Source organism: Nylanderia fulva, unplaced genomic scaffold (genome assembly GCF_048542155.1).
Source record: "Nylanderia fulva isolate GAGA-0341 unplaced genomic scaffold, ASM4854215v1 Scaffold373, whole genome shotgun sequence".
NCBI lineage: Eukaryota > Metazoa > Arthropoda > Insecta > Hymenoptera > Formicidae > Nylanderia > Nylanderia fulva.
In genome coordinates this window covers 28,421-55,249 of record NW_028190448.1, presented here as the reverse complement: position 1 = coordinate 55,249, position 26,829 = coordinate 28,421, and the positions used below count along the sequence as shown (strand labels likewise).

General features: G+C 38.0%; 1 protein-coding gene and 1 pseudogene across 1 annotated transcript; both read right to left on the bottom strand.

The window, feature by feature from the left end:
- Positions 1–11,369: 11,369 nt before the first annotated feature.
- LOC146722075 (uncharacterized) lies at positions 11,370–12,416 on the bottom strand (annotated as a pseudogene).
- A 13,531-nt stretch (positions 12,417–25,947) lies between these two features.
- On the bottom strand, positions 25,948–26,676 carry LOC146722074 (uncharacterized). The gene is made up of 2 exons (XM_085485537.1): positions 26,624–26,676; positions 25,948–26,515 (listed from the first exon to the last, which is right to left on the bottom strand). The coding sequence occupies exons 1-2, from the start codon at positions 26,674–26,676 to the stop codon at positions 25,948–25,950; spliced, it is 621 nt and encodes a 206-aa protein (XP_085341663.1).
- Positions 26,677–26,829: the final 153 nt, after the last annotated feature.

The window sequence follows — 26,829 nt, the reverse complement described above, 5'->3', positions numbered from 1 at the left end:
ATTATATTATGTATTATCCGCGGATCATCTATATTTCTCTTGTATTCGCGTTCTGATTGTATTACTGATTGTATTATATATTGTCCGCGGACCGATTATATGTCTTTTGTACTCGCGTTCTGATTTTTGCTGATTATATTATATATTATCCACGAACCGCTTATGTGTCTTTTGTCTTGGCGCACTTTTAATAGTTTGTATTATATATTACCCGCGGAACCATTGTATTTCGCTTATATTCGCGCACAGATAATCGCTTTGCATTACCTATTACTCACTCGCGTTCGAATTGCATTACTTTATATATATTACGTTACCCGCAGTCTGACGTTAGATCGAGTGCGGATTTGATTTCTTTTGTATGAATACTTTATTTTGTTTTATATGAATAAATTACATGTATCTCAGTACTAAATCACCGGGGTGATTTGTCGACCCTTTCTCGAGCCCTGATCCCGACTGAGCAGTCCGACGCTCGCGAAAAGCGTCTGTTACATATGTAATATTTTTTTTTATTACGAAACAAATAAAGACAAAAATTTTGTTCTACATGTTTCCTGCGAGTAGCAGACTTATACTCGCGTGCTCGTGCTGTGTGGTTGCACGAAACTGCAAAATATACTTTACTTGAAGGGAAAACGTGTTGCAGTTGTAGATGCTCCCTATATCAAATTTTATCGTGCAGTGTGTGCCCTATTTGCAAGCAGTAAACTACTACTTTATTTGTACACAGTAAGAAAAAAATTGGGACACTTAAAATGCAGTGAAAATGACGACTCGGGAAAAATCAAAGAACATTTCTGTGACCTCGATCTCCAATATTTATGAAATCGTAAACTTGGTGTAGGAAATTCTCCAGCCGCGACCGCCAATGTAGAATTTTATATATGGAATACAAAGACAGATAGATTAGAGTTAGACAAGTTAGCCTTGTGCCCAAATTGCATTTTTAGAGCTAGAAATTTGCAAGTGTGTTCGATAAGAATGCAGAGAATCCATTATCATATCTACTGGATGCTAAATCTTAGACAAATAATTAATAAAGATTCGGATTCTGATAGTAATTAGTTTCCGATGTGGAGAAATTCGTAAGCGTTTCAGCTAACAAATAAAAATATTTTTCTCTCCTGGCTATGTATAGTCAACAAAATTGTCTCTCTCTTTAAACGTGCTCTGTAAAGAAATAATGAGCTAGCTAAAACAATGATGATCTAATTAGAACAGAGAGATGTAGAGATGAAAAGAGATGTAGAATTAAATCAAGAGGGGAGCGACATTATAAAATATGCATCCTGTTGCACAATTTCTAGCAATCAACGTGTAAAGTGTCACGAGAACAAAAGTATGGAAGCCGAAGAAACTGCTGATTTTTTGAGCCCCAAATTTTTGGAGAATTATCATGATGAATATGATCTGCAACGTCTTTTCATGCTCCGAAACGCCGAGTTCTGACAGGGGAGCGTTCAATTTAAATATTCTAATAATTCTGATAACAAAACGTCAAAGATCGGTAACAAAAGAGTTAATTACTCGTACTTCGGTACTTTCGGTAACTCACGATAAAGTTAAGCGCCAGGCGCATGTAAATGCGCCACGATATCAATGAAAACGGTACTTAAGGTAACTCTTCAAAATTCGGCAGTGAGTCGCGGGTCTATAGGATTTTTGGTCTATGGTTAAGAGAGAGGTATATAGACAGACATACACATGTTGACACGAATAGACATATATATATTTCAAACACTTAGGACTAACAATTTTACATGTAATAAGTATAAAGGGACAATATAATTATATAACAAACATTAACATTGAGGCTAGCGGTATGGAAGAATATAATATAATGATATATGCAAATATGTCGGTATGACGGAATCGATTTATTAAATTTTCATGAATTATAACAATGTTGAATACTTTTAACAATTTCGCGACAATATTATAAGAACGGAATTCACAAAGAAAAAAAATCGGTAAACGGTTCGCTGATTAAACTTATTATCGCGGACACGCGGTATATACAGAGGTCACATAAACATAATTCAAGACACGGCGCGGTATACAAAAAAAGGTAACAATGAGATAACGGTAATTTCGTGACTCTCTCGCACGACTCTCTCGCCGAGTCGAAAATTGAAATATTTAACACACTCGCGGAGAACGGCTGCACGCACATTCTGAAAATTTACTGATCGAATATGTAATAAACGTTACTTTGAATATATCGGCAAACAAGAATTTACGATTCTCGCTCTCGGAACGATTGACTGTCGGCGGCACTTTTTCGGAGAGGGCTCGGCTCGCGAAACTCGAAGTCGGCTGGCCCCACGGTACGATACTCAGAGAAAGAGACCGCTCTCTCTAACACAAAACGATACGATAACGAGAGGACACGGTACTCACAGTAATTACTCTACGTTCTCGCCACCCACGGCACCAACCAACAATTACGTACGGCTACCCGAGAGGCGGCTTACAGTATTTGGCGGTGAAGATTTGTCCTCTGGTCGCACAACTGGAGATCTGGAGGCACCCTCTCTGGCTTATGGCACACCGAACAGTGAAGAGCCGAGCCTCGCGCGCCTTGGTACCTTAAGTGCCGCGTCGATCTCTCGCGCATTCCTTCGATGATAGGGTCGATGGCGGGGGTCCTAGGGTCTCCCTAACTCTCCTCCTAGCCGGGGTAATTTCTCGCCGGTATTTTTAAAGCTGCACGAGAGGATGTTTCTCCGAGTTTGCTCCTTTGGCATTTCTCCTGGGGGGAATAGGCGGTAGGCTGGTCGGGCCCTCCGTCGTCTTTCTCCAGAATCGGCCCCGGGGTTGATACGGCTCAGAGTTCTCTCGGTACTCTAGAAGAAGTCACCTTGATTAATTTTGCGCGAGAGATATTCACGTAATTTTCGGCCACGTGATACTTAGCTGTGCGAGGTCCCGTGCTCTCTCTCACTCTTGCTCCATCTCTCTCTCTGCTGCGGCATGCCGGCATTTCTCGTCTCGCTTTCTCTTGCTTTACAAAATGGTCTCCGGCCGCTCTCTTGGACCGTCGCCGTCGCTCTCCCTATGAATCGCACGGCACGCGCATCGACAGGCCGATGCTGCGCGCAATTGCGATTTTCGCAAAAAATAAAAACAAAAGAAACGGATCGCACTCTCCCCGAAATGAGGGACGCTCCAGATCCTCGCGTCCTACCCGATCGGGCTTTCCGCCCTTGTGACGGTGCTCCAAAGGCGTCACGTCACAGATCACGAAGATGCTCTTTCTAGGGCTTAGAAATGTGGTGATAGCAGTAACATGGAAAGTATCCTTAATAGAGACGCTATTGAGGATTATTTTCTCGTACTGACAATGCCAGTAAGTTTTTATTATATTGTTATTATACTGTCGTTATATTGTTATTATTTATTAAATTTATTTGTAAATTTGCAGAACATTACAGAGGAATCCGTAAAAATTGATGGATTTCTCAATATGCGCCAGATACAGAAAAAGAAGAATTACTGGTGGTGTGACCGATAAGAATTGAATGAGATGTGGGAAGACACGGGGATGGATGAGGAGGAGGATTGGTACAACCATCGGTGGGATGATACTTTCGACCTCCGGAAATTGTTCAGATATGAACCATATCCTCCCGTTCCGGAGGAGCCGATTAGTAAGTATTTAATTTTAATAATTAAAAAAAATGAAATACTAATAAAATTAACATCATTACAGATAAATCAGAAAACTGGAGAGCATGCTGTACAAAATTAAAACAAATACGTTAAACATAGAAATTTTTTATTTGCATAGACAAGTAGATTCATTACAACAGAAGATTCTCAATTTAACACACGAATTTACTAATCTCATACACAAATTTGGAATAAAATATACAAACACCACGTTATTTTATTTAATAATTGTCATATTAGATTATTTTTTGCTCATAAAAAGAAGTTTGAGTGGTTGGTAAGGAAGAACAACTCCAGGTACATTAATAACATTAAACCTATAGACTTGCAAGTTGTTTTACATAAAAATACTTTACAACCGATTAAAGTTTCACAAAATCATCCTACAATAATCACAAACATAACAGATATTAATATACATATAGAGGCTAATAAATTTTCAAATAATAATATTCACCCATTGGATCACACAAATAAAAAATGGTTTATTAACCTTTTTAATACAGATATTCCTTCCAACGCTTCGAATCTCTTACAAATGGGCAATAATTTTTGCTTACTTAATATCAACAAAAAACAGCCATACATGAATTTATAAAAGACATAGAGAGTAATTCGAAACGTAATAATATTAATAACCTCGCAACTATCCAGAATATCGCTATTCCAAAATTTTCACAACTTTTACAATAAATTCGAACAATAACAACGATGTAATACAACAAAAAGTACTTAACAATTATAAAAAATCCGTTAGGTTTTGCAAAGAAAATTCGGAAATCATATTTACATGCGCAAATACAGCGCAACGTTACTGTTGCAATGGACAGATCGTTTTATATTAATAAAATAGAAAATCTATTGAATGATGTAAATACATATTCCATTATCAAAAAAAAACCATGTAAAATAATAGAGAAAGATTTAAATAACTTATTAAAAAAATGGTTGAACATGGATTAAATTTCTAAAACCCAATATTATAAATTACATTCGATCGATTATTTTACCAAAGGCTTACAGATTACCTAAAATTCACAAAGAAAACATCTTATTTAGAATCATAATCTCTTCTGTTGATACGGCTTTATATGCTTTTGCTTCATTTGTGCACAAAATGTTATTGAATAGCCTCCCTAAAGCCAAAAGCTATATTAACAATAGTTTTGATTTGTACAGCATGCTATCTGGTAAAATGATAGATAACAATGATTTGTTGTTCTCATTAGATGTGGTATCGCTTTTCACCAACGTACCTCTGGATCTTGCGATTAACGCTATTAATGATAGGTGAGAGTATATTGAAATGAATACAAAAATACCTAAAAAAGAATTTATATAAGGGATAAGGTTCATTTTAACGTCTACATATTTCACATTCTTAGACAAGACATACAAACAAACATTTGAGACCCCCATGGGCTCCCCATTGTCCCCGATTATAGCTGATTTGGTTATGCAGGATTTAGAAGACACAGTTTTGAAATTGTTAAACATCAGCTGCACTTTTTATTTTCGATACGTTGATGACATAATATTGGCCACTTCTGGTGAGAACTTGAATCTAATTGTAAATTACTTTAATAATTATCACAATAGACTCAAATTTACTGTTGAACGGGAGGTTAACTGTAGTTTGAGTTTTTTAGACTTGTCAATTAAAATAAAAAATGATATGATACACATAGATTGGTATCAAAAAGATACTTTCAGGAAGAATTCTATCATTCTTTTCTTATCATCCATTGTGCCACAAGATTGGTATAATTTATAACTTAGTAGATAGATGTTTATTGTTATCACATCCACAATTTTTTGACAAAAACTTGGAACTAATTATTAGTATACTACTCGTAAAAAGCAACGGTTATCCTTTTGATCTCATTTTCAACAAGATTAATCATCGGATAGGACATCTCATTTTCAAGAAAAGCATTGTAAATAGAGATATTACCGCAAAACAAATAGATAATTCAGATAATGAATCAGTACATAAAAAATTATTTGTTATTCGATACATTAACAAAATATCAGAATTGATTGTCTCTTTGGTTAAAAATAAGGACCTCACAATAGGATACAGATGTTTTAATAAATTTGACAAAATCATTAAGACATAAAGATAAAAATAAACACTCATGTAACTCAAATGTAGTGTATAGGATAAACTGTAATGATTGTAACGCATCATACGTAGGACAAACGAAGAGACAACTGTAGACTAGATTAAAAAAGCATAGAAACAATATTAAATCAGATTCGAGTAGACATTCGGTAATTTCTGAACACATATTAAATAAACAACATACATTTGATTGGAATAATGTTAAAATTTTAGATAGTGAAATTAATTATCATAAAAGACTCATCTCTGAGATGTTACATATTAAGGAACAAAAAATGGTTTAAATTTAAATAAAAATACCGAATTACTCAGTGAATCTTATTTTGATATTCTAGACAAAATAGCAAACATTTAATATAAAATCAGATAAGAAATATATGTCGGCTCTCAATATTATTAATAATAATAATACATAAATTTTAAATCGGCCAATAGAGCCAAAGCGCAAAAAATTAATTCTTTGGAACTGTATCTCTTGGTTTGAGATTACTAAGTTCCATATATAAATTAATCTCGAACTTACATATGGAGAAAAATAGGCGAGAAAAATATAGGTCCGAAAAGTCGCTGAAGTGGGAATCGAACCCGCGTCTTTCACTTTCCGGGCGACTGCTCTTACCAACTAAGCTATTCAGACCCTTTTGATCCTATATTTTTCATTTTGCCTTTTTAGTAGATGTTAGTAAATAACGCCCAGATCAAGATGTGATGAATTTATTGCATCATTAAAAGAACAAAGTCGAATTAAACGTCCACGGTTAGCGATCGGAGTTCGGCAATCGCTTGTCGCCCAAATTGCTCGTCTGAAAAATTTAAAGAATGCTATACGCAGACGTTTCGTACACGCAGGTGCAGGAAGTAGTTCGCGAGAAAACAGACTCGAATGGCGAGAAATTGATACGGCGTTTGAGAGCCGCATATTGACTGGTGCAGTCATAAATTGTAATCACATCGAACCTCGTCAATTTCTTGAAGATGCTAAAGACATTGTTATCGAGAACGTGCAAAAAGTGTTGCAAAAGTATACTAGTGTTAAAGTAAACACTGTGTTTAATGGTGAGTTTGTGTCGGGCAATAAACATGCCGATAAAACCATACAAATTTATTGAAATTTTTGACCAATAAAAGTATAAATACGAGAAACTATAAACTTTTTTGCATGTCTGATGTACGCGAGTGGTTTGAGCACCGCGTCATCGAGCCCACGCTAGCATCGCTTGAAGAATTTCAAGAACGTGATAGTGGTTGGGCATTATCGCGAATAATCAATTTGATTATAAATATCAACAAGTACAATCCGATGCGTGCAGGATGTTATATTAAATTACCGCGTGAGATAATGATGAAGAGAGCGGTTGTAAACGTGAAATCTAAAGACAATGCATGTTTCACGTGGGCGGTGGTCGCTGCTCTGTACCCTGCCGAAAGACATGTGGAACGAGAATCTTCGTATCCACATTATACGACAGTGTTGAATCTCAAGGACATTGAGTTTCCAGTGACTCTGAATCAAATAAAGAAATTTGAACTGGCAAATAACATCTCAATCAATGTCTACAGTAATGAAAACGGCATCATCCCGCTACGGCTTTCGGGGCAGAAAAGGGACAAGCATGTCAAATTGCTGTACGTGCAAGACAGCAACCGGTTACCGAGCGATAAGGACAAGTGGCTCTCGTTTAACAACTCCACAAAGAAAGAGCGGCTTCCATTCATAGTGTACGCTGACATGGAATGCGTTTTGGCAAGGACGGAAGAAGAAGAAAATTACCAACATTATCAAGTATTTATCATCGCGTATTATGTACATTGCTCGTATGATAATTCATTATCCGCATATCATTCTCGCCGTAACATTGATTGCGTTTCATGGTTTGCCGAACAGCTTAAAAATTTAGCAGTACGCGTAAAAACTATTTTAACAACAAATGTTTCCATGGTAAATTTAACATCAGATAAGTGGTCAAAATTTTGCAGCACAACGCATTGTCACATTTGCGAGAAACCATTTGCACCAGACGATACACGCGTACGCGATCATTGCCATCTCACCGGACAGTACAGGGATCCCGCACACTCCAACTGTAATCTAAATTATAAAGATTCTTATGTCATTCCAGTAGTTTTTTACAATTTATCAGGCTATGACGCGCATTTTATTATCGAGAATATAGCTACAGCGTTTGAAGGGAGCATCGAATTACTTCCAATAACAAAAGAAAAATATATATCATTTACAAAAACTGTCAATAATACTGATAACAATAAAGATTGAAAAACATTTGTGAAATTACGTTTCATTGATTCGTATAAATTTCTCACAACAAGTTTCGACAAATTGGCATCTTTTTTAAATAAAAGCAAACTTAAAATTTTAAAATCACAGTTTCAAAATTTACCAGCTGAAAATTTCAATTTATTAACCCGGAAGGGCGTCTTTTCATATAAATATATAAACTGTGTAGACAAGTTGCAAGATACGCATTTACCACCGCGTGAATCATTCTACAGTTTCTTAACCGGTGATACAGTATCCGAGAGCGATTAAGCGCATGCCGAGAACGTTTGGAAGCGATTCTTCCTTGGAACGTTAGCTGAATATAGCGATCTATATTTGAAAATCGATGTCTTGTTATTAGCAGATATTTTTGAAAATTTTCGGGATAGTTGTATTAAAAATTATAGATTCGATCCCGCGTATTATTATACCCTTTTGGGATATACATGAGATGCCATGTTAAAACATACAAACATTACGTTTGAATTATTAACAAACATTGACATGGTCATGTTTATCGAACGGGGTATATGCGGCGGTCTAAGTCAATGTTCAGACAGATATGCACATGCTAATAACAAGTATATGCAATCGTACGACTCATCGTATCTTATGTACTTTGACGTAAATAATTTGTACGAATGGGCAATGTGTCAACCATTGCCTTATGCTGATTTTCGATGAGTCGACGATGTATCTAATTTTGATGTATCATCTATTGCACTCGATGCACCTACAGGCTACATCCTCGAAGTAGATTTAAAGTATCCTCAACATCTACATGATACGCACATCGTTTTGCCCGACATGCGACAAACCGCCTGGCAAGCGGCAAGATAAACTTCTCGCGACGCTATACGATAAGAAGCGTTACGTGATACACTACCGCAACCTGCAACAATGTATGCGACATGGCTTTCAGGTTACAAAAATGCATCGCGTATTATAATTTACTCAATCTCCGTGGCTTCAAAATTATATTGAACTTAATACACAATTTAGAACACAAGCAAAAAATGATTTTGAAAAAAATTTATATAAACTGGTGAATAATGCGGTATTTGGCAAGACGATGGAAAAAGTGCGTAATCAAATTAATGTAAAACTCATAACATATTGGGAAGGGAGATACGATGGCAATGATTGCAAAACCAAATTTTCATAGTAGAGCATTTTTTCAAATAATTTAATTGCCGTAGAATTACGTAAACTTGAAGTAAAATTTTATAAATCAATCTATGTAGGCATGTGTATACTCGACATTTCTAAAACGTGTTTATACGAGTTTCATCACGAATACATGTCACCGCTGTATCGTGACAAATGCAGGGTAATGTACACCGACACAGACAGTCTTATATATGACATTGAATGCGAAGACGTGAGAATATGAAGCGTGACGTATGCAAATTTGATACGAGCGATTACGCTGCGGACAATGCGTACGGTATACCACTAGTGAATAAAAAAGTACCTGATTTAATGAAAGATGAAAACAACGGCTCGATAATGACTGAATTTGTAGGGCTTAGAGCAAAAATGTACGCTTTGCGAGTGGATGGTAAAAAAGATACAAAAAAAGTCAAAGGTGTCAAAAGTAACGTTGTCGTAAAGACAATAACGTTTGACAATTATACGCGGTGCTTGAATGAAGAGATTGAAATGACGCGTCAGCAGCCTTGCATAAGATCCAAGCTGCATAAGGTATACATCATTTGCGAGACAAAAATTGCTCTAAGTCCACACGATAACACGCGGTATATCGTACTTGAAACCACTGAAACATTGCCATGGGGGCATTACAAAATACCCTTGTAAATATTTTTTGTTATATTTATTGTATATTATATTATTTTATATTAATTGTATAATATATTATATTATTGTATGTTAATTATATTATTATTGTATGTTGATTATATATTTATTATATTTATTATATTTATTATGCAGTTATATTGTATATTAAAACAATTTTACAATACATTATTTTCATTTATCCAGGAGTTGTGTGATGCATCTAATCCCAACCATTTCACATAAACCTCATTTCCTTTTTTGCGTATCACTTTCTCAACTAGATATACGTCCGAATTAGCGACGCGCAATAGTTCGTATTCGTAGAATCCTCCGGCGACGGCATTTCCGCGTGTATCTTCGAGTAGATATATTACGGGATTAATTTTCTGCATTTTGATAATTTTAAACACCTCAGTAGTCCAATTTGGTGTGTAGCTTTTTTCAAAAATAGTCTTGTATTTACTCACGCGGACCTGATCGCCTACTTTAAATTTTGCTGGAGCGGCAATCTTTACGTTGCTATATACAGTTTTTAATAGTTTATCAGCAATCGCGGGGGTAACGTCGATAGGTTTCATACCGATAGTACGATGTTTTCGCGCATTATATTTCGCAACGATCCGAGGCAACGCGTCGACCCATTTGTAATTTTCATTAAGGGTAAACATTTTCCACATATTGTTTTTTAAAGTACGGTTAAGCCGTTCCACGACTGAGGCTTTCATGACAGAGTACGTCGAATAATGATTAATATTGTGTTTCTTCAAGAGTTGCTATACATTTGCGTTGTAAAATTCTTTTCCTCTATTGGTCTGAAAATTTTTTGGACATCTTCCATCTTCTCAAATAAGGTTTGCAATTATTTCTGACATCTCGTTTCCACTCTTATTCTTGAGCGGTACAGCCCATGCATACTTGCTCAACATATCGATAATAGTGAGTATATAGTTGTAGCCTTTATTAGATCGCGCATAAGAACGCATCTCAACCACATCAGCCTGTCATAGATCGTCGTATCCGCGTATTATTACGCGTCTACGTGGGAAATTTTTTTCTCGCAGAAGCATGCAATTCCTCCACGAGAAGCTGCTTTTCGGAAGACATGATTTCTTCTTTATGAATCTTTTGCTGACTCAGTAGTTGTATTACGAAGCATTTTCCTTATCTCATCCAACATTATTCGTAGCGTGGCAATTTTTTTCTCAATTTTTTCTTGCTGATATCTCATTTGTTTTATACTTGTGTCTACATATACTTTGTTGACGGCATTATTTTCTGCTTCCGGTCGCGCTACACGTTGTATCTTGTGCGACCTTGCGTCAAAGCCGGAAGTTGTCCGACATAGAGCGTTATCGCTTACGTAATTTCTCAGTAATGCATTCTACTGATAATATGAATTATTTGAAGCACCCAGCGACAATCCAAATTTATTGATTGACATTTCATCATCGATGATAACTGACAGACTGACTCGTATCGTCAATACGTGGTTTATTTTATAATAGTACCAGCTTCGTAAAGTTCCTTAATAATCGACAATATTTCATTATCATGAGCATTGTTGCCAGCTTGACGTGAAGCTTCGAGCAATCGCAGACTATTTACCAACTAGTTGGGATCGTTCCAATGTATATAATCAATCTTATTATTGTTTAGCGTCATAGCACTTGGTATACCTTTTCTAAATTTTTTACCAGCAAATAATGGTGCAATTATAACTTTATACTTGAATCCCTTGTTACCTAATACAGGCTGCTTTACATTACCATATCGTCTATGTGCATTTGTTGGTATTAATATATTTTTATATTTTTGTTAGTTATTCTCGGTGTATATTTTATCATTGGGGCGTCTCATAAAAATCAACTCATAAAGACCTGGTGTTTCCACATATTTGGTTCCATTGATAAGTATATTATCATTTTTATCTACATCAAAATATTTATCATTGAGCATCATTCCTTTGTCAGTAAATTTAACACCATAGACATAATCCATCTAGGAATTTCTGTCTTGACTTATTATAGTTATTACATATTTTTGTGCCAGTGGACTTAAACGACTTTTTAATAAATTTTGACCATCGGACATTTGTAATGAATGTTGAACAGATGTCACGAGCGATTCAGGTGAAGTCTCGTAAATTTCTTCAGCAGACGGAGCCGTCTTGTCATGCAATAATTGCCTTGGTTTTACATCATGTATCGGAGTAGAAGTAACCACATCAGATAACTGATGCATTTGCATGTACTTGAAGCGTTTCGGAGTAAAAGTTATATTGTTCAGTGATGTTCCATGCAGTGATCCTTTTTTATCTTCAAGTATACTCAATAGCTCGATTTTTGCTTCATCATCATACTCAACACCGACTGTGTTTTTGACAAGTTGGGTCAGAGGTTCAGAGATTGGTTTAAAGTGTCTCTGTAAGGCCTCATCCTTCTCCATTTTACCAGTTTTCAAAAAGCGATATTTTTTACGAATAGAAATGCTTGTTTTCGCAATCTCTTTTACAATCTTCTCACGATCATTATTCATCATGTTCATTCAATGTGCAAACTGCAACTAATCGCTTAACGGTATTGCAAATTCATTAAATTCTTTTCTATATCGTCCATTAATCAGCAGACTATCCTTGTCAATCACTGCGAATCCATATTTGTGTTGCCAACATTTTTGACAAAAAGCGCGAAATTCATTGAAAGACATGTCTGTATTTACATGACCGTTGTATACAAGTTTCAAATTTGTTCCATCTTGTTTAAATAAAATTAATAAATTTGTATTGTCACGTATAAGATTGTAACGGCATAGCCGTTACTATCGCCTCGCGGGCCGATCATCCGCCCGCCACGTGAGGCTCTGGCGCCTAAGGCGCCCCCCTAAACGCCATACACGAGCAGCCCTACTCTGGGAGCGCCCCACCACTGCGCCATCGCCATGCACCCGACGCAAGGCGGGAGGCCGCCGACCGGATATATAAGCCGGCCCGGCGGATGAGCTGACACCAGTCCCGTTCCAGACTCTGATACCAGGCAGCGGGCTTCTCGCTGTTAGGCCGGGCTTCTCGGTTTCTGGTTCCTTCCTTTTGCATCGGGCAACGGGTTTACCGGTTTCCGGTCTCTTCCTGCTACAAGCCGGGCGACGGGTTTCCCGTCGTTAGGCCGGATTTCCTGGTTTTCGGTTCTTCCTGTTAATCTCCGGACAACGGGCTTCCCGTCGTTAGGCCGGGTTTCCCGGTTTTTGGACACCGTTATAGGCTATACGTCACCGTGTAGTGAGTTCAATTACCGTGCCTTGTACATACCGGGTAGTCAGTAAATCTTTCTGTTCATTGTCCAGGCTTTACGCCATCGTGTATTAAGTTCAACCGCCGCGCACTGTATATATATCGGGTAGTCTGTAAGTCTCTGTTACACCGTCTAGGTTATACGTCTTCAACGCCTAAATCCGGTTATACCGGGCAACGTAATAAGCGATACTTTCCTTAGGGGCACAACACACCTTTATTTTCTTTAGCATTGTATAGCCTCAGTCATTATCATCCGCAGGGTGGCATGTAAGTCTTTCGCGGACACACTTCTTATTTTCCATCAATAAAGCATTTTTGTAAAGGAATAAGCGAGTCTGAGTCTCCCTCTTCTCCCGAATCCTGGAACCGGCGAGCCGATCCGCGGCGTCGGAAAAGGTGAACCGTTACAAGATGCTCGGGTATCTTGGCATACGTCTGACAAAGATAGAAACAGTCGACGCTCGAGAGTCGCCCCATTGCAAAGTACTTTCTTATCATTTCTTGTTTGTCGCATGCCACGTCATCAAAGATAAAAATGAAATTCGGAAACGCTTTGCTCGGCAGAATGACATTGCTGTTATTAGAGAATGTAAAATAACCAATTTCTTCTATCGGTGATAGCAAATTTTCCAAATATTAATATTTTGGTTGTTGAAGCGATTTCGAGTATATATACATGTTTTCGAAGCAAACACCGTGCGGGCTTTCAATCAAAGACGTCAGTTTTGCCACAATTTGAAGGACCGCAAATAATACCCCGTATAGTATTTGGCAACATGTTTCCATGTTTACGTATTTCTTTCTTCGACATTAGTCGTGTTTTATCATCAAAATTTATAACTTTAATTATTGTTGCTTGCCGCATAAATCGCATGTTTTCTCTCGAATTGAATGAATGAGTCATGGAGAGCCTATTTATAGCCATGCATCGGGTGAAAATTGCTCAGTATTGAAAATGTTGCTCTATCTGTCGGTTAAAAGCGAAATTCTCGAGCTTACTGCTAAGCAGTTGAAGTTTATTCCCAAGATTGTTTTACTGCAAAATTTTGGTTATTACGTAGAACGTTTGCGGGACAGATTTCCCGAACATATACAAGCAGATTCGGAGGTTCAAACATATCGTCGTTGCATGAGACATTACAATCGATCTTGGCAGCGGACACATATTGATTGTTCAACGCCGATGATAAGAGATTGCCGCGAATGTCAGCGAGAATAAGGGGTAATGGTCTCCTCAATCGTGCGATAAACGCACTTCCTATTGAATTACATATTCCCGGCTATCAGTTTTGTGGTCTGAGAACTCGTTTGGAAAAGCGATTGGATAAAGGTGATAGAGGTTTAATCCATTGGATACTGTATGCTGCGAACACGACATTACATATTCTCGAAGCAACAACCTCAGCGAACGACACGTTGCTGATAATATACTCGCTGCGAAAGCGCAAAAACGTATTATCGCGAGAGATTCGACTCTTGGTGAAAGAGCAGCCGCTACGGCTGTTTGGGCGGCCATGAAAGCAAAGACAAAATCCGGTATGGGAATGAAGACGAAAAAATCATTGAAAAAAAAGAAACGAATACTGCCTATTGCAAAACGTGGTAGTATCTTGCCAATTTTACCATTGTTGGGAGTTCTCGGTTTGTTGACCGGTGGAGCAGCGGGAGTCGCTAAGGCTGTGAATAATAGCAAGACTGCGCAACGTAAGCTCGAAGAAATGCAACGTCATAATCGCGTCATAGAAGGTCATGGATTTTATCTTACTCCATACAAATGTGGACAAGGATTCTCAACTATAAAAAAAACGCCAAATAAAAAACTTTAAAAATGCCTGTGGGCGTAACAACTAATGTTCAATTGCAACAACTGGCAAGGCGTATGCGCATACCATTCTTTAGAGGTGTGTTTATGCGCAATAATTTACCGATAACTGGTGTGCGGCAAAATGAAAGCGGTATTATTAATCTGGATGGCACGGATGGTCCTGGCACTCATTGGGTAGCATATATAAAGAGAGGATATTGCGCTATATATTTTGATAGTTTTGGTCATTTTCGACCACCTAAGGAATTGGTGCGATATTTAAATGTGATGAAAATAGAAAACAATCACACATCTTATTAAAATTATAATCAGAATAATTGTGGACAATTATGTCTGCGTTTTCTTTAAACAGCAGATATAAAGCCTGACGATTTACCATCACAATTTAGTTTGACAACATGTCGCTAACACTAACATTGACTGGCAAAAGTAGTGTTCTCGCTGTAAGCTACTTTCCAGCTATAGATTTATCTGATGGCAATTATGAGTTCGGTTTAACAGATTTTGAAACTTATCATACAATACTGAATGTGAATTCTTCAAATAATAAATTTTACTTTGATAATGATGATAAGAAAATTACGATACCCGAAGGATCATATGAATTACATGCTATAGGTGAGTATCTAAGATGCAATTTTACAATATTCTTCTAATAAAGAGCTGAATGAAGATTCAATAGTGCTTTGTGCCAATCATAATACGCTAAAGAGTAAAATCAAATGCGTCTATAGAATAAATTTTAGTAAACCAGACAGCATAGGATCGCTATTGGGATTCTCGACAAATCGTATATTGCAGCCCCATAAATGGCATGATTCGGATTTGCCTATAAATATTATTAGTGTGAATATTATTCGTATAGAATGTAGCGTTACCTTTGGTGCGTACAGTAATAACAAGCGCGTACATACGATACATAAGTTTTCACCGAGCGTGCCGCCAGAATATAAGATATCGGAAACGCCTGCACAGATCATTTATCTGCCGATCATCGTACGGAGCATTACTGATCTAACGATATGTATTGTTGATCAAAAAGGACGATTGTTGGATTTTCGAGGAGAAGAATATACTGTAAGATTGCATGTGCGACGTCGACAAAATTAGCATGTGATGCTTGTGTTAAACGAAACGGAGCACGTAAGAGACAATATTTTTACGAGAGACATTACACGAGACAATACATTTGCGAGAACAACTACAGTGGTATCAAGTGACAATAATCAGAGATCTCATAACACTAAAAAGAAACTCAGCGCGTTGAATCGCAAATTTTCAAAGACCCTGGGATTCACTGTACAAAAAAATGCTTGATATTTTGAATATTGGTGGTGAGTCAATCTTTGATGACCGTATTGTCAAAATTCAGACACATACGTATAATCAGGATTTATACAAGTTACCATGTGAAAGCTTTTTGTATGTTAAGGGAAAATCGATAATATCTAAATTAGCTGAAAATGGTGATCTTTTATTAACAAATAACTGCATCGCGTTCATGTTTGATAAAATTCGATATGAACTCGATGGGATGGAGATTGATCGCAATAGAAACGTTGGAATAACTTCCACGATGGAAAATTATATCTCTTTGACAACTGAGAGAGGTAAAATTTTGAAGAATGCTGGATGGGATATGGCACATCATGGAACATGTAATGATATTTGCATGTTCAATTTTTGCGTGCCGCTCAACATGTTATTGGGATTTTGCGAAGATTACAAGCGAGTTGTGATTAACGCTAGACATAAATTAATTTTGATACGTTCACGCAACAACAATTGCTTGTATGGGCTTGCGGAAGCTGATATTGAATTGATCAAGATACAATGGCGTATGCCTCATGTACTATTGAACGAGATCAATAAACTGTTCTTGTTACGAGCATTGGAAAGCGGGCGATTCTTAAACATAAGTTTTTGCTCTTGGGATCTATACAAATTTCCTTTGTTACTTAGTACGACCAAACATTTATGGACTGTAAAAACCGCCTCTAAGATGGAAAAGCCGCAATACGTAATCTTTGCACTGCAGACTGGTAGAAAAAATGTTATGATAAAAGATAATACCATATTTGATCATTATAAATTAATCAACATTAAGCTTTATTTAAATTTAGAATCTTATCCTTACGATGATTTAAATTTAGATTAAAAAAAAAATAGATTCGCCCTCTTTTTCGACATGTACTCTCGTTTTCGCAAATCTTATTGTTACGTCCCTGGATTTGCATCCCCTGTGCAACTTCACTTTACTATTATCCCCTGAGCATCATCGTTAGGAGGGTTGTTTATAGACGACCGACGTTTGGATGTTTTCCGGCGCCATTGGAGAGATTTGGTCTAACCGACGCACCGAGCGGACGCATTTGAGACCCGATTATCTTTGCTCGCATATTTAATGCATATATTATTATATCTCGTCGTATTTGTGTATTGAATCATTCTATTAAAGATCCTTTTCTCATTACATGTTAATTCATTTCGTGCGCGTGTGAGTGAGTGAGACTTCTGCAAAAATTGCAGAGGACCGTTTCGAGGACGTAACATTTTGGGAGCTCGTCCGGGATTGAAAGAACGTCGAGCTGCGAAAGAATCGACGGAATGACTACGCAACATTCGCCGAGAGTAACCCGCTCGCAGGCTCCGCTTCATATTCAACCAGATGCAGCAGCTCCTTCGGGGGAGGACGTGCTGCAAACCGCGCTCGACGAGATCCGACGAATGCGAGAACTACGGGAGCGAGAACATACGCAATTTGAGGCCTTGCTGCGGCAGAGAGACGAGGAACTACGCCGCCTCGAACAGAGAATCGCTTCGCGGGAAGACAATTTGTAAGTCTTTTCGATAACAGAGCTTCCGGTTCCGATACTAGAGCTTGCGGGGATTCGAATAATGATTTTTGCGCGAGAACGGGCTTAAAATTAAAGCCCGACACATTTGACGGAAAAGTTCCGCTTCGAGAGTTCCTCTCGCAATTTCTTTTAATTGCGCGCGCGAATAATTGGGACGAATCGACAAAAACTGTTGCTTTGGCCGCGAATTTAAGAGGGAAAGCGCGAATTGTTTTAGAGAACATAGAAAATTTTGATAACCTAAATTTTTCTGAAATAAAATTAAAATTGGAATTACTTTTCGGAGAAGGTACACAAAATTATTATTCGATGTTCACAAATCGAAAACAGAAATTCGGAGAAGATTTTGCTTCTTTTGGTGCTGAGTTAGAGAGATTATCGCGACTTGCTTACCCCGAATGTCCCTACGCAGTTAGAGACAAAATCGCGTGCGCGCAGTTTATTTCCGCTCTCTCCGATGGATTCTTGAGGAGGACTCTTCAATTAGAAGGAATAACCTCTTTGAATTTGGCCGTTGAGAGAGCGAAAATCGTTAAATTAATTCAAGGAGAACATTTTGAGAGAAAAAAGGAAAATTTTAATAAAAAATTTAATAATTTTGGAAAATTTAACAGCGCGAATTATCAAAAAGCAGAGAGAAACGACGCGCGGAAAGACTATAAAAACGAGAACGGAAATAAGAACAGTGAGAACGCGCGAAAAGGGAATGAAAAGAGAAATCCTTCGGGAGGAAGATGGCGAGGGAATGATTTTTCCTCGAAAGGAAAAGAATGTTGGACGTGCGGAAAGACAGGGCATTTCCGATTTGAGTGCCCTGAGGAGAAGGGAAACACGGCTTAGTCGAGCTTCGTGGGGTGAGCTCGACTTTTTCTTGTAAAACCCCGATGAATCGTTTTGTTAATTTTAGTGTCGCTAGGATTATAGAAAATAACTTTATATACAGTGGAAAAGTTAATAATAGAAATTGTTTTTTCAGAATAGACACGGGCTCCGATATTTCTCTGTTAAATAGAAAACTGATTGATAAAGAGATTGAAAAGATTCGAGTTAGAGATTATAGTTTAAGATATTCAACCGGAGAAAAAGTGTCAATTAATTTTGAAGTTAAAGTTAGAGTAGAGATTGGAAAAAATTGTATTGTGATTTCTATGTTTGTTGCCGCCATTAATGATGATTGCATATTGGGCACTGATTTTCTTAAAAAAATTAATTTAGAAAATATTTTTGACTCCGAATTTAATGAATCAAATTGTTGCGGAAATGATCACGCAGTCCGCGCGCTGTTTGTGTTTTTGCGAGATGGTCGAAACTCTGCAAATCTGTCGAGAGCCAAACAGCGGCGGAAAATAAATATGCGAATCATAACAAAACGCGCCTCTTGTCTTCGACCAAGGGCATCGTTGCCGCCTAGCAACATCGCCGAGCGAAATCGAGAGAGACCATTATTTTCCCCCGAGAGAACTGACGTGTTTTTTTTTATCCCAAGGTCCGCCGAAATCTAAAGACACCAGGCTCTTGAAGTCTCACGCTCAGTGCCTCTAAGTACGCCGCAGCTTCGAGTCGTGCCGAAAATATAGCTTCGAGTTCGCGCCAAAATTGCACTTAGTATTCTCGCCAATATCGCACCGCTGCAACGTGCAGTTAATAAGAATTTACTGCATCAATTACTTTCTATTTTTTTGTGTCTAATTACTTTACATATATATATATATTCTTTTTTTGTGCTTTGTTTTATTTCATTAAACACTTTTTTGTGAACAGTATATTTTGAACATTTCTTTATTCTTTATAATATTCTTGTGTTCGTTCTACCTCACTCTAAACACAAATGAAAATCTAAAATTAAATAAAAATAAAATATATAATTGTTCACGGATAGAGAATTTTCCTGAAGTCCCAATTATTTTAAAAAAACTTTTTGAAAGTAATTTAATAAATTTAAGAGATACTGAAAAAAAAATTTTTGTCAATTTTCTAAATAATTATCAAAATGTATTTTCTGAAAATATTGTGGCTGGCAATTGCAGCATTGTAGAACATGTCATTAACGTAAAAGACTCTCTCCCCATAAAACAGGTACCTCGACGAATTCCTATTCATTTGAGAAAAGAGGTTGATCAAATTATTGAGGACATGAAGGAACAAGGAATCATTGAGGAATCTCAAAGTCCATGGATCTCTCCGGCCGTTATGGTCAAAAAGAAGAACGGCAGTATAAGATTCTGTATTGATTATCGGAAATTAAATGATGTGACGGTAAAGGATTCTTACCCCCTTCCTCGTATAGATGAATTGTTAGATCAACTTTCAGGTAACTCATGGTTTTCCACATTAGATTTAAAAAACGGTTATTGGCAACTTAAAGTCCGATCAGAAGACAAGGAAAAGACGGCTTTCTCGATTGGTAGGGGTCTTTGGCATTTCCGGTAATGCCATTTGGTTTACGTAACGCTCCCGCGACTTTTGAACGATTAATGGAAAAAGTGTTACACGGGCTTCTATCAAAAATATGTTTAGTATATTTAGATGATGTGATAATTTTTGGGAAAACTTTTGATGAAATGATAAAGAATTTGAATATAGTATTTTCACGATTAAAAGAAGCCAATTTAAAATTAAATCCAAAGAAATGTATTTTTTTTTTTTTAAAATGTTTAATATTTAGGACATATAATTTCTGAAGAGGGCGTTACTACAGACCCCGAAAAGATTATTGCTGTGAAAGATTGGCCGATTCCTCATACGAAAAAACAATTGCGAAGTTTTCTCGGTTTTTGCTCGTACTATAGGAAGTTTGTAAAGGGATTTTCTTCTCTCGCAAAACCTCCTTACATGTTAATTGAAAATCAAGTTAAATTTGTTTGGGGAGTTGATTGCAAAAATGCTTTTCAGAAATTAAAATCGATGTTATCGTCTTCTCCAATATTATCTTTTCCGAAAGGAGAAGATGAATTTATTCTAGATACTGACACTTCTAACATCGGTTTTGGTGCAATGTTATCTCAAAGACAATCCGGACAAGAAAAAGTGATTGCTTATTTTAGCAGGGTTCTTAGTAAAGCTGAACGGAATTATTGCGTTACTCGTAAGGAATTATTAGCAATTCTTTGAAATTTTTCCGTCATTATCTTTTAGGTCGAAAGTTTATAATTCGTACAGATCATGTGTCATTGAAGTGGTTAATGTCTTTTAAGGATTTAGAAGGACAATTGGCTCGTCGGCTTGAGAGATTTCAAGAATTTGAGTTCAAAGTTATTCATCAAAAAGGACAATCTCATGGAAATGCCGATGGACTATCCAGGCGATTATGTGAGACCTTTGGATGCGAATATTGTGCCAAAATCGAGAGGAAGAGCGCAGAGGAAACGGAGAAAATAGTCGCTCGTATTGTGCTCGCAGGGGAAGATCTTGAAGAATGGCGACAAGCACAACATGGAGATCCTAATATCTCATTTATTATACAAGGAAAAGAAACAAAAAAACCATCGCATTCGGAAGTTCCTGTTGGAAATATTTCGGCTCAGATTTACTGGTCTTATTGGGATTCTCTCGTTTTAAAAAATGGAATTCTTTATAAGAAATGGGAAGCCCCGAATCTACGAACTAGTTTTCTTCAATTAATAGTTCCCCAAGATCGAATGAAAGAAATTTTACAGAAGACTCATGATTCTTTGTCCGGAGGACATTTTGGAGTTAACAAGACTCTCGAGAAGATTCAATAAAGATTCTTTTAGGCAAATTGTAAACAGGACGTTGAGAGATGGTGCAAAACGTGCAGGACCTGTGTATCAAAGAAAAGTCCTTCTGAAAAAGGAAAATCTCCCTTACAAATATATAACGTCAAAGCTCTATTAGAGAGGATACAGATGGATATCCTTGGTAGTAGGAATAATAGGGGGGTTCTAACCCGGGGGCAATAAGGGGGGGGGGGTGCGGGGCGGGGGGGGGGGGAATCGGGGGCGAGGAGGGTGACGTCACGCGGGGGAGAGGTCTTATCAGCAGATAAGCTTATCTTATCAGCTCAGGTTACCTGATAAGGGATCATGTTACCTGATAAGGGATCATGTTACCTGATAAGGGATCATGTTACCTGATATGTTTATAAACAAGATAAGCGGATATCTGAGTTTTCGTAGAAAATCCAAGATAAGATAAGCGGATATCTAAGTTTTCATAAATAAGATAAGCGGCGTCTTTGTAAGGTATCAAAGTTTTCGTAGAAAATCCAAGATAAGATAAGCGGCGTCTTTGTAAGGTATCAAAGTTTTCGTAGAAAATCCAAGATAAGATAAGCGGCGTCTTTGTAAGGTATCAAAGTTTTTGTAGAAAATCCAAGATAAGATAAGCGGCGTCTTTGTAAGGTATCAAAGTTTTCGTAGAAAATCCAAGATAAGATAAGCGGCGTCTTTGTAAGGTATCAAAGTTTTTGTAGAAAATCCAAGATAAGATAAGCGGCGTCTTTGTAAGGTATCAAAGTTTTCGTAGAAAATCCAAGATAAGATAAGCGGCGTTTTTGTAAGGTATTAAAGTTTTCGTAGAAAATCCAAGATAAGATAAACGGCGTCTTTGTAAGGTATCAAAGTTTTTGTAGAAAATCCAAGATAAGATAAGCGGCGTCTTTGTAAGGTATCAAAGTTTGCAGATAAGATAAATTCTACGAAGAGCTGCCGCAAAATCCAAGCTTGGATCGAGCGCCGACAAATAGATATGTATTACCCCAAGATAAGATAAAAATTCTGCGAATGGCTGCCGCATTTTGGATCCCGAGCGCCGACAATCAAGCGGGTTAATACGTATATTTCTAAGAAATATCAGCGGGGGCGAACGCAGGCTTCACAGGTTGCGACATGTCTTCGCAGAATCCAGGCTTGGATCCGACGTGTCTTGCGACGAGGTGAAATGGAATGGCAGCTTTATCTATAAATTTCTAAGAATTATCAGCGATATCTAAGTTTTCGAATCCAAGATAAGATAGCGCAAATATTTCTCGCGAATTAACAATTGCATCATACGTTGAAGAACAAAGGGATGATCGGGATATATAATGAGGACCGATGCAGCTGCCGGGTCATAGTACCACTGGCGAGCGCACGCTCTCTTCATTCGGGGTGCAGAATGTTTGTAATACTATCAAGTGCTTCCGACATTCTCAGTTTAAGTGTCGAACAGTTACAATATATTCCGAAGATTGTTTTACTGCAAAAGTGCGGATATTTCGTAGAGCATTTGTGGGACAAGCTTCCGGAGCATATCAAGACGGATCCGGAGGTTCAGACATATTGTCGCTGCCTCGAACATTAAAATCGGCCGTGGATGCGAACGCATATTGACGGTCCAGCACCAATGATCAGGGATTGCAGCGAATGTCAGCGAAAATAGGCTAAGGTTACAAGCGTAATACAGTGCGAATAAGTGCCAGACATAAAAAATGGAGAACGCGGTAAAAGATCATTCGAGGTGTTTTGAGAATGTTGAGAGATGGTATAGACATCTCGATGAATGCTATTATGATGAAAAAAAAGATGACCCGTTTCATTTTAAACGTGAAGCGGTGACTTCGGTTGTGCAATTCGTAAGAAATCGCGAACTTGGTGTGCAAAAACCGCATACAAGAGATGTTGCCTATTTCCTGGAAATGCACGAAGACATTTTAAGAGTGATTGGTGGGTTATCCAAATGCACCAGATCGTCTAAACGACACAAGCGAGTTGCATGTTATCAGCGTCGCTACAAAAATTGTGCAGAATATTTCACTGTGGACAACCTTTATTTTGCCGACATGGATATGTCTTCACCATCGGTGTCATGCAAAACACAATCATCTGATTATGATTCGGACCAAGAAATAGAGGAGTCAGATAGGAGAGAACCGAGACCATCACCATTGTCGTCATCATCATCATCATCGTCAGATTACTTGTTGCAACCTATTTATTTGTCTGATTAAATAGGTGTACAACATATATGAAGAGTATGTCAACGTTTCTGAGAGTAGATATGTATATGACTTCGCGGAAGGTGTAAACATGTCGATAGTCAACAGCCGCTATTTTTGTTTCGGCGAAGATCATCTTTCGGAGATAATAGCAAATCTTTCGGAGATAATTGCATCATACGTTGAAGAACAAAGAGATGATCGGGGTATATAATGAGAACCAATGCCACTGCCGGGTCATAGTACGGTGACATTTGCGAGCATAGTAGTGAGCGAGTGAATAGTTTTTTTTGTGATAAAAAATGGAGAACGCAGCGCGTAATAGTGACAATGAAATGATCACGATCTCAGACAATGAGATGGAGATGATCACAATCTCAGACGACGAGATTGAGATAATAACAATCTCCGACGACAGCGACAGCGACAGCGATGTGGCAATGTACGACCCCGACTATGACAGGGATGTGAATATCGTACTAGACGATATTGAGGAGATGGAGGTCGATATCGTACCCATCGTCGATGAAGATCAAGAAGAGGATGATGATGATGATGATGATGATGGTGATGAAGAAGAAGAAGAAGAAGAGGAGGAAGAGGAAAAAGATTTGCACGACGATGGGTACGATAGCGAAAACGCTGTTCGGGAGTCGTGCCACTCGCACATGTTTGACATACGAGCAGTTGCATCCCTCGACGAACACATGAGGGTATGCACTGTAACGTCGTATGTCATGGCATACGTCGCACTATGGGGGTCAGTGCGAATCTGTATGCCCTGTTTCATGAAAAACAGGGGCAGATTCATCTCGATCACGACCATCGAGAGCCACACGACATCGCGTTATGTTGACGCACCAGAACTGCGTTGCACCGATTGCCAGGGGAGATTATACGTATTCTACCTGGCCAACGCATGTCCCACTTGTCAAGGACGTGAGTATATATATATATGTCAAAAAAAATGACTATATTTTTAATTTAATATATTTCTATGCACAGATGCCGAGTCTGATGACAGCGATGGGTGATGCGACCCCCTCTCTCGCTGCCGCCGCATGGATGCAAGAATAAAAATATATATTTTAATAATATACAAAAATTTTATTAATTTAAAACTGTTTCCCTCTCTCGATATCCTTATAAAAAATATGTATAAAAAAATAATAAAAAAAAAGTGTACAAAAAATGTACAAAAAAATATGTACAAAAAATAATGTACAAAAATTATTAAAAAAAAAAAAATGTACAAGAAATATGTATAAAAAATAATGAAAAAAATGTACAAAAAATAATAAAAAAAATAATGTACAAAAAATTTAAAAAATGTACAAAAAAAATATGTATAAAAAAAATAATGAAAAAAATAATGTACAAAAAAAAAATATGGAATAAAATATATATTTTATTAAAATAAAAAAATGTTTCCCCTCCTCTCCTTCACATCCCTCTCCCGCCGAATCTCTCTCGACGCGAGCCACCGACTCTTTCGCCGCGAGCCGTCGACTCTCTCGCCGCGAGCCGTCGACTCTCTCGCCACAGCATCGCTCTCGCCGCTGAATCCCGAGCCGCGCGTTGTCTCTCTCGCTCCGACGGGAGAGCGCGTATACCGCCGCGCGCTACCTCTCTTGCTCCGACGGGAGAGCGCGTATACCGCCGCGCGCTACCTCTCTCGCTCCGACGGGAGAGCGCGTATACCGCCGCGCGCTACCTCTCTCTCGCTCCGACGGGAGAGCGCGTATACCGCCGCGCGCTACCTCTCTCTCGCTCCGACGGGAGAGCGCGTATACCGCCGCGCGCTACCTCTCTCTCTCGCTCTGACTGCGCGCTACCTCCTTCTCTCTCGAATGCGTGCATCTCTCTTACTCTCGCGCGCTGCGTCTTCTCTTTCGAATGCGTGCGTCTTCTGTTTCTTAATGTCGCGTGCGCCACGTAAGATAAAATTATTGATTCTGCCGCAGCATGGATGCGGCCCGTCTTATCTCGTAAGATAATAATATTGATTTTTTCTCGCTGAAAGCAGGCTTCAATGTCCTTGACAAGATAATTATCTCTTGCAAAGTATGTAACGGGTGGCGCGTAAATAAAGTACACCATGATATATACATATAAGTATTTATTTGTCTTATATTTAATACATAATTATATATAAAGTTTTATTACATATTAAAAACTATAGCCACCAGCTCGCAATCGACAAGTTGGTGCATGTCGAAGGCGTTGCTAGCGCGTATCGCATTCGGCAATTCTCTCGCATTCGTTACAGTGGATGCAATATTGGAGAATTGCGTATGTTTGATATCGACCGTTGCGATGAGCCTCGTCAATCGATCGAACATTATTTCGATGCATGAATCGAGCTCGAACATACGACGTAACGTCGATTCGACCATCATCATGCGCACGTCCGCCGATTCGAGACTTATGAGCTTGGTATCATTTATCTTGTGAAAACGTATTGTTAGCGGCCCGGCACTTATGAAATTATACACATCGTTGCTGGGAGAGTCATTATTCAGATAATTGTGAATAGCGTGACGTTGCTCGTAGAGTCCTTTCCACGTTTCGAGAGATAGTATTAGCTGTTTTCCCCGATGATATCCTATGGCGATCTCCACGTAACTCGGCGGATCCACTCTGATGCCGATTTCGAGGAATTTGAATTCCGTGGCCGTCAATGCGTATCGTCTTCCAAGTATACGAACCGCACGAGACTCCAGCAAAACGCTGTAAAAATTAGATAAAAATTATAACTCGTAAAAAATATAAAAAAATAAAAGTATAAAATATAAAATATAAAATATAAAATATAAAATATAAAAAAGTTATACTTACTCGTCACATTTCCTCTCGCACGTTTTATCATGTCTCGACATGTAGTAATTCATGCTGCTTCTTTGAACCGAGGGTATTAAAAAAAAAAGTGAACCGACAGTCAGAACAGTCGACGAGAGACTGATCGTATAAAAAGTACTAATAATCGAGTAACGATCATTTTTAAAATATTAAGAGAAGGGGATTCTTAGAAATATATCTGGAGG

Coding starts and splice junctions, on each gene's coding strand:
- LOC146722074 (XM_085485537.1), bottom strand. CDS start 26,676: ATGAATTACTACATGTCGAGACATGATAAAACGTGCGAGAGGAAATGT. Junction 26,516..26,623: donor TGCGAGAGGAAATGTGACGA/GTAAGTATAACT, acceptor TAATTTTTACAG/CGTTTTGCTGGAGTCTCGTG.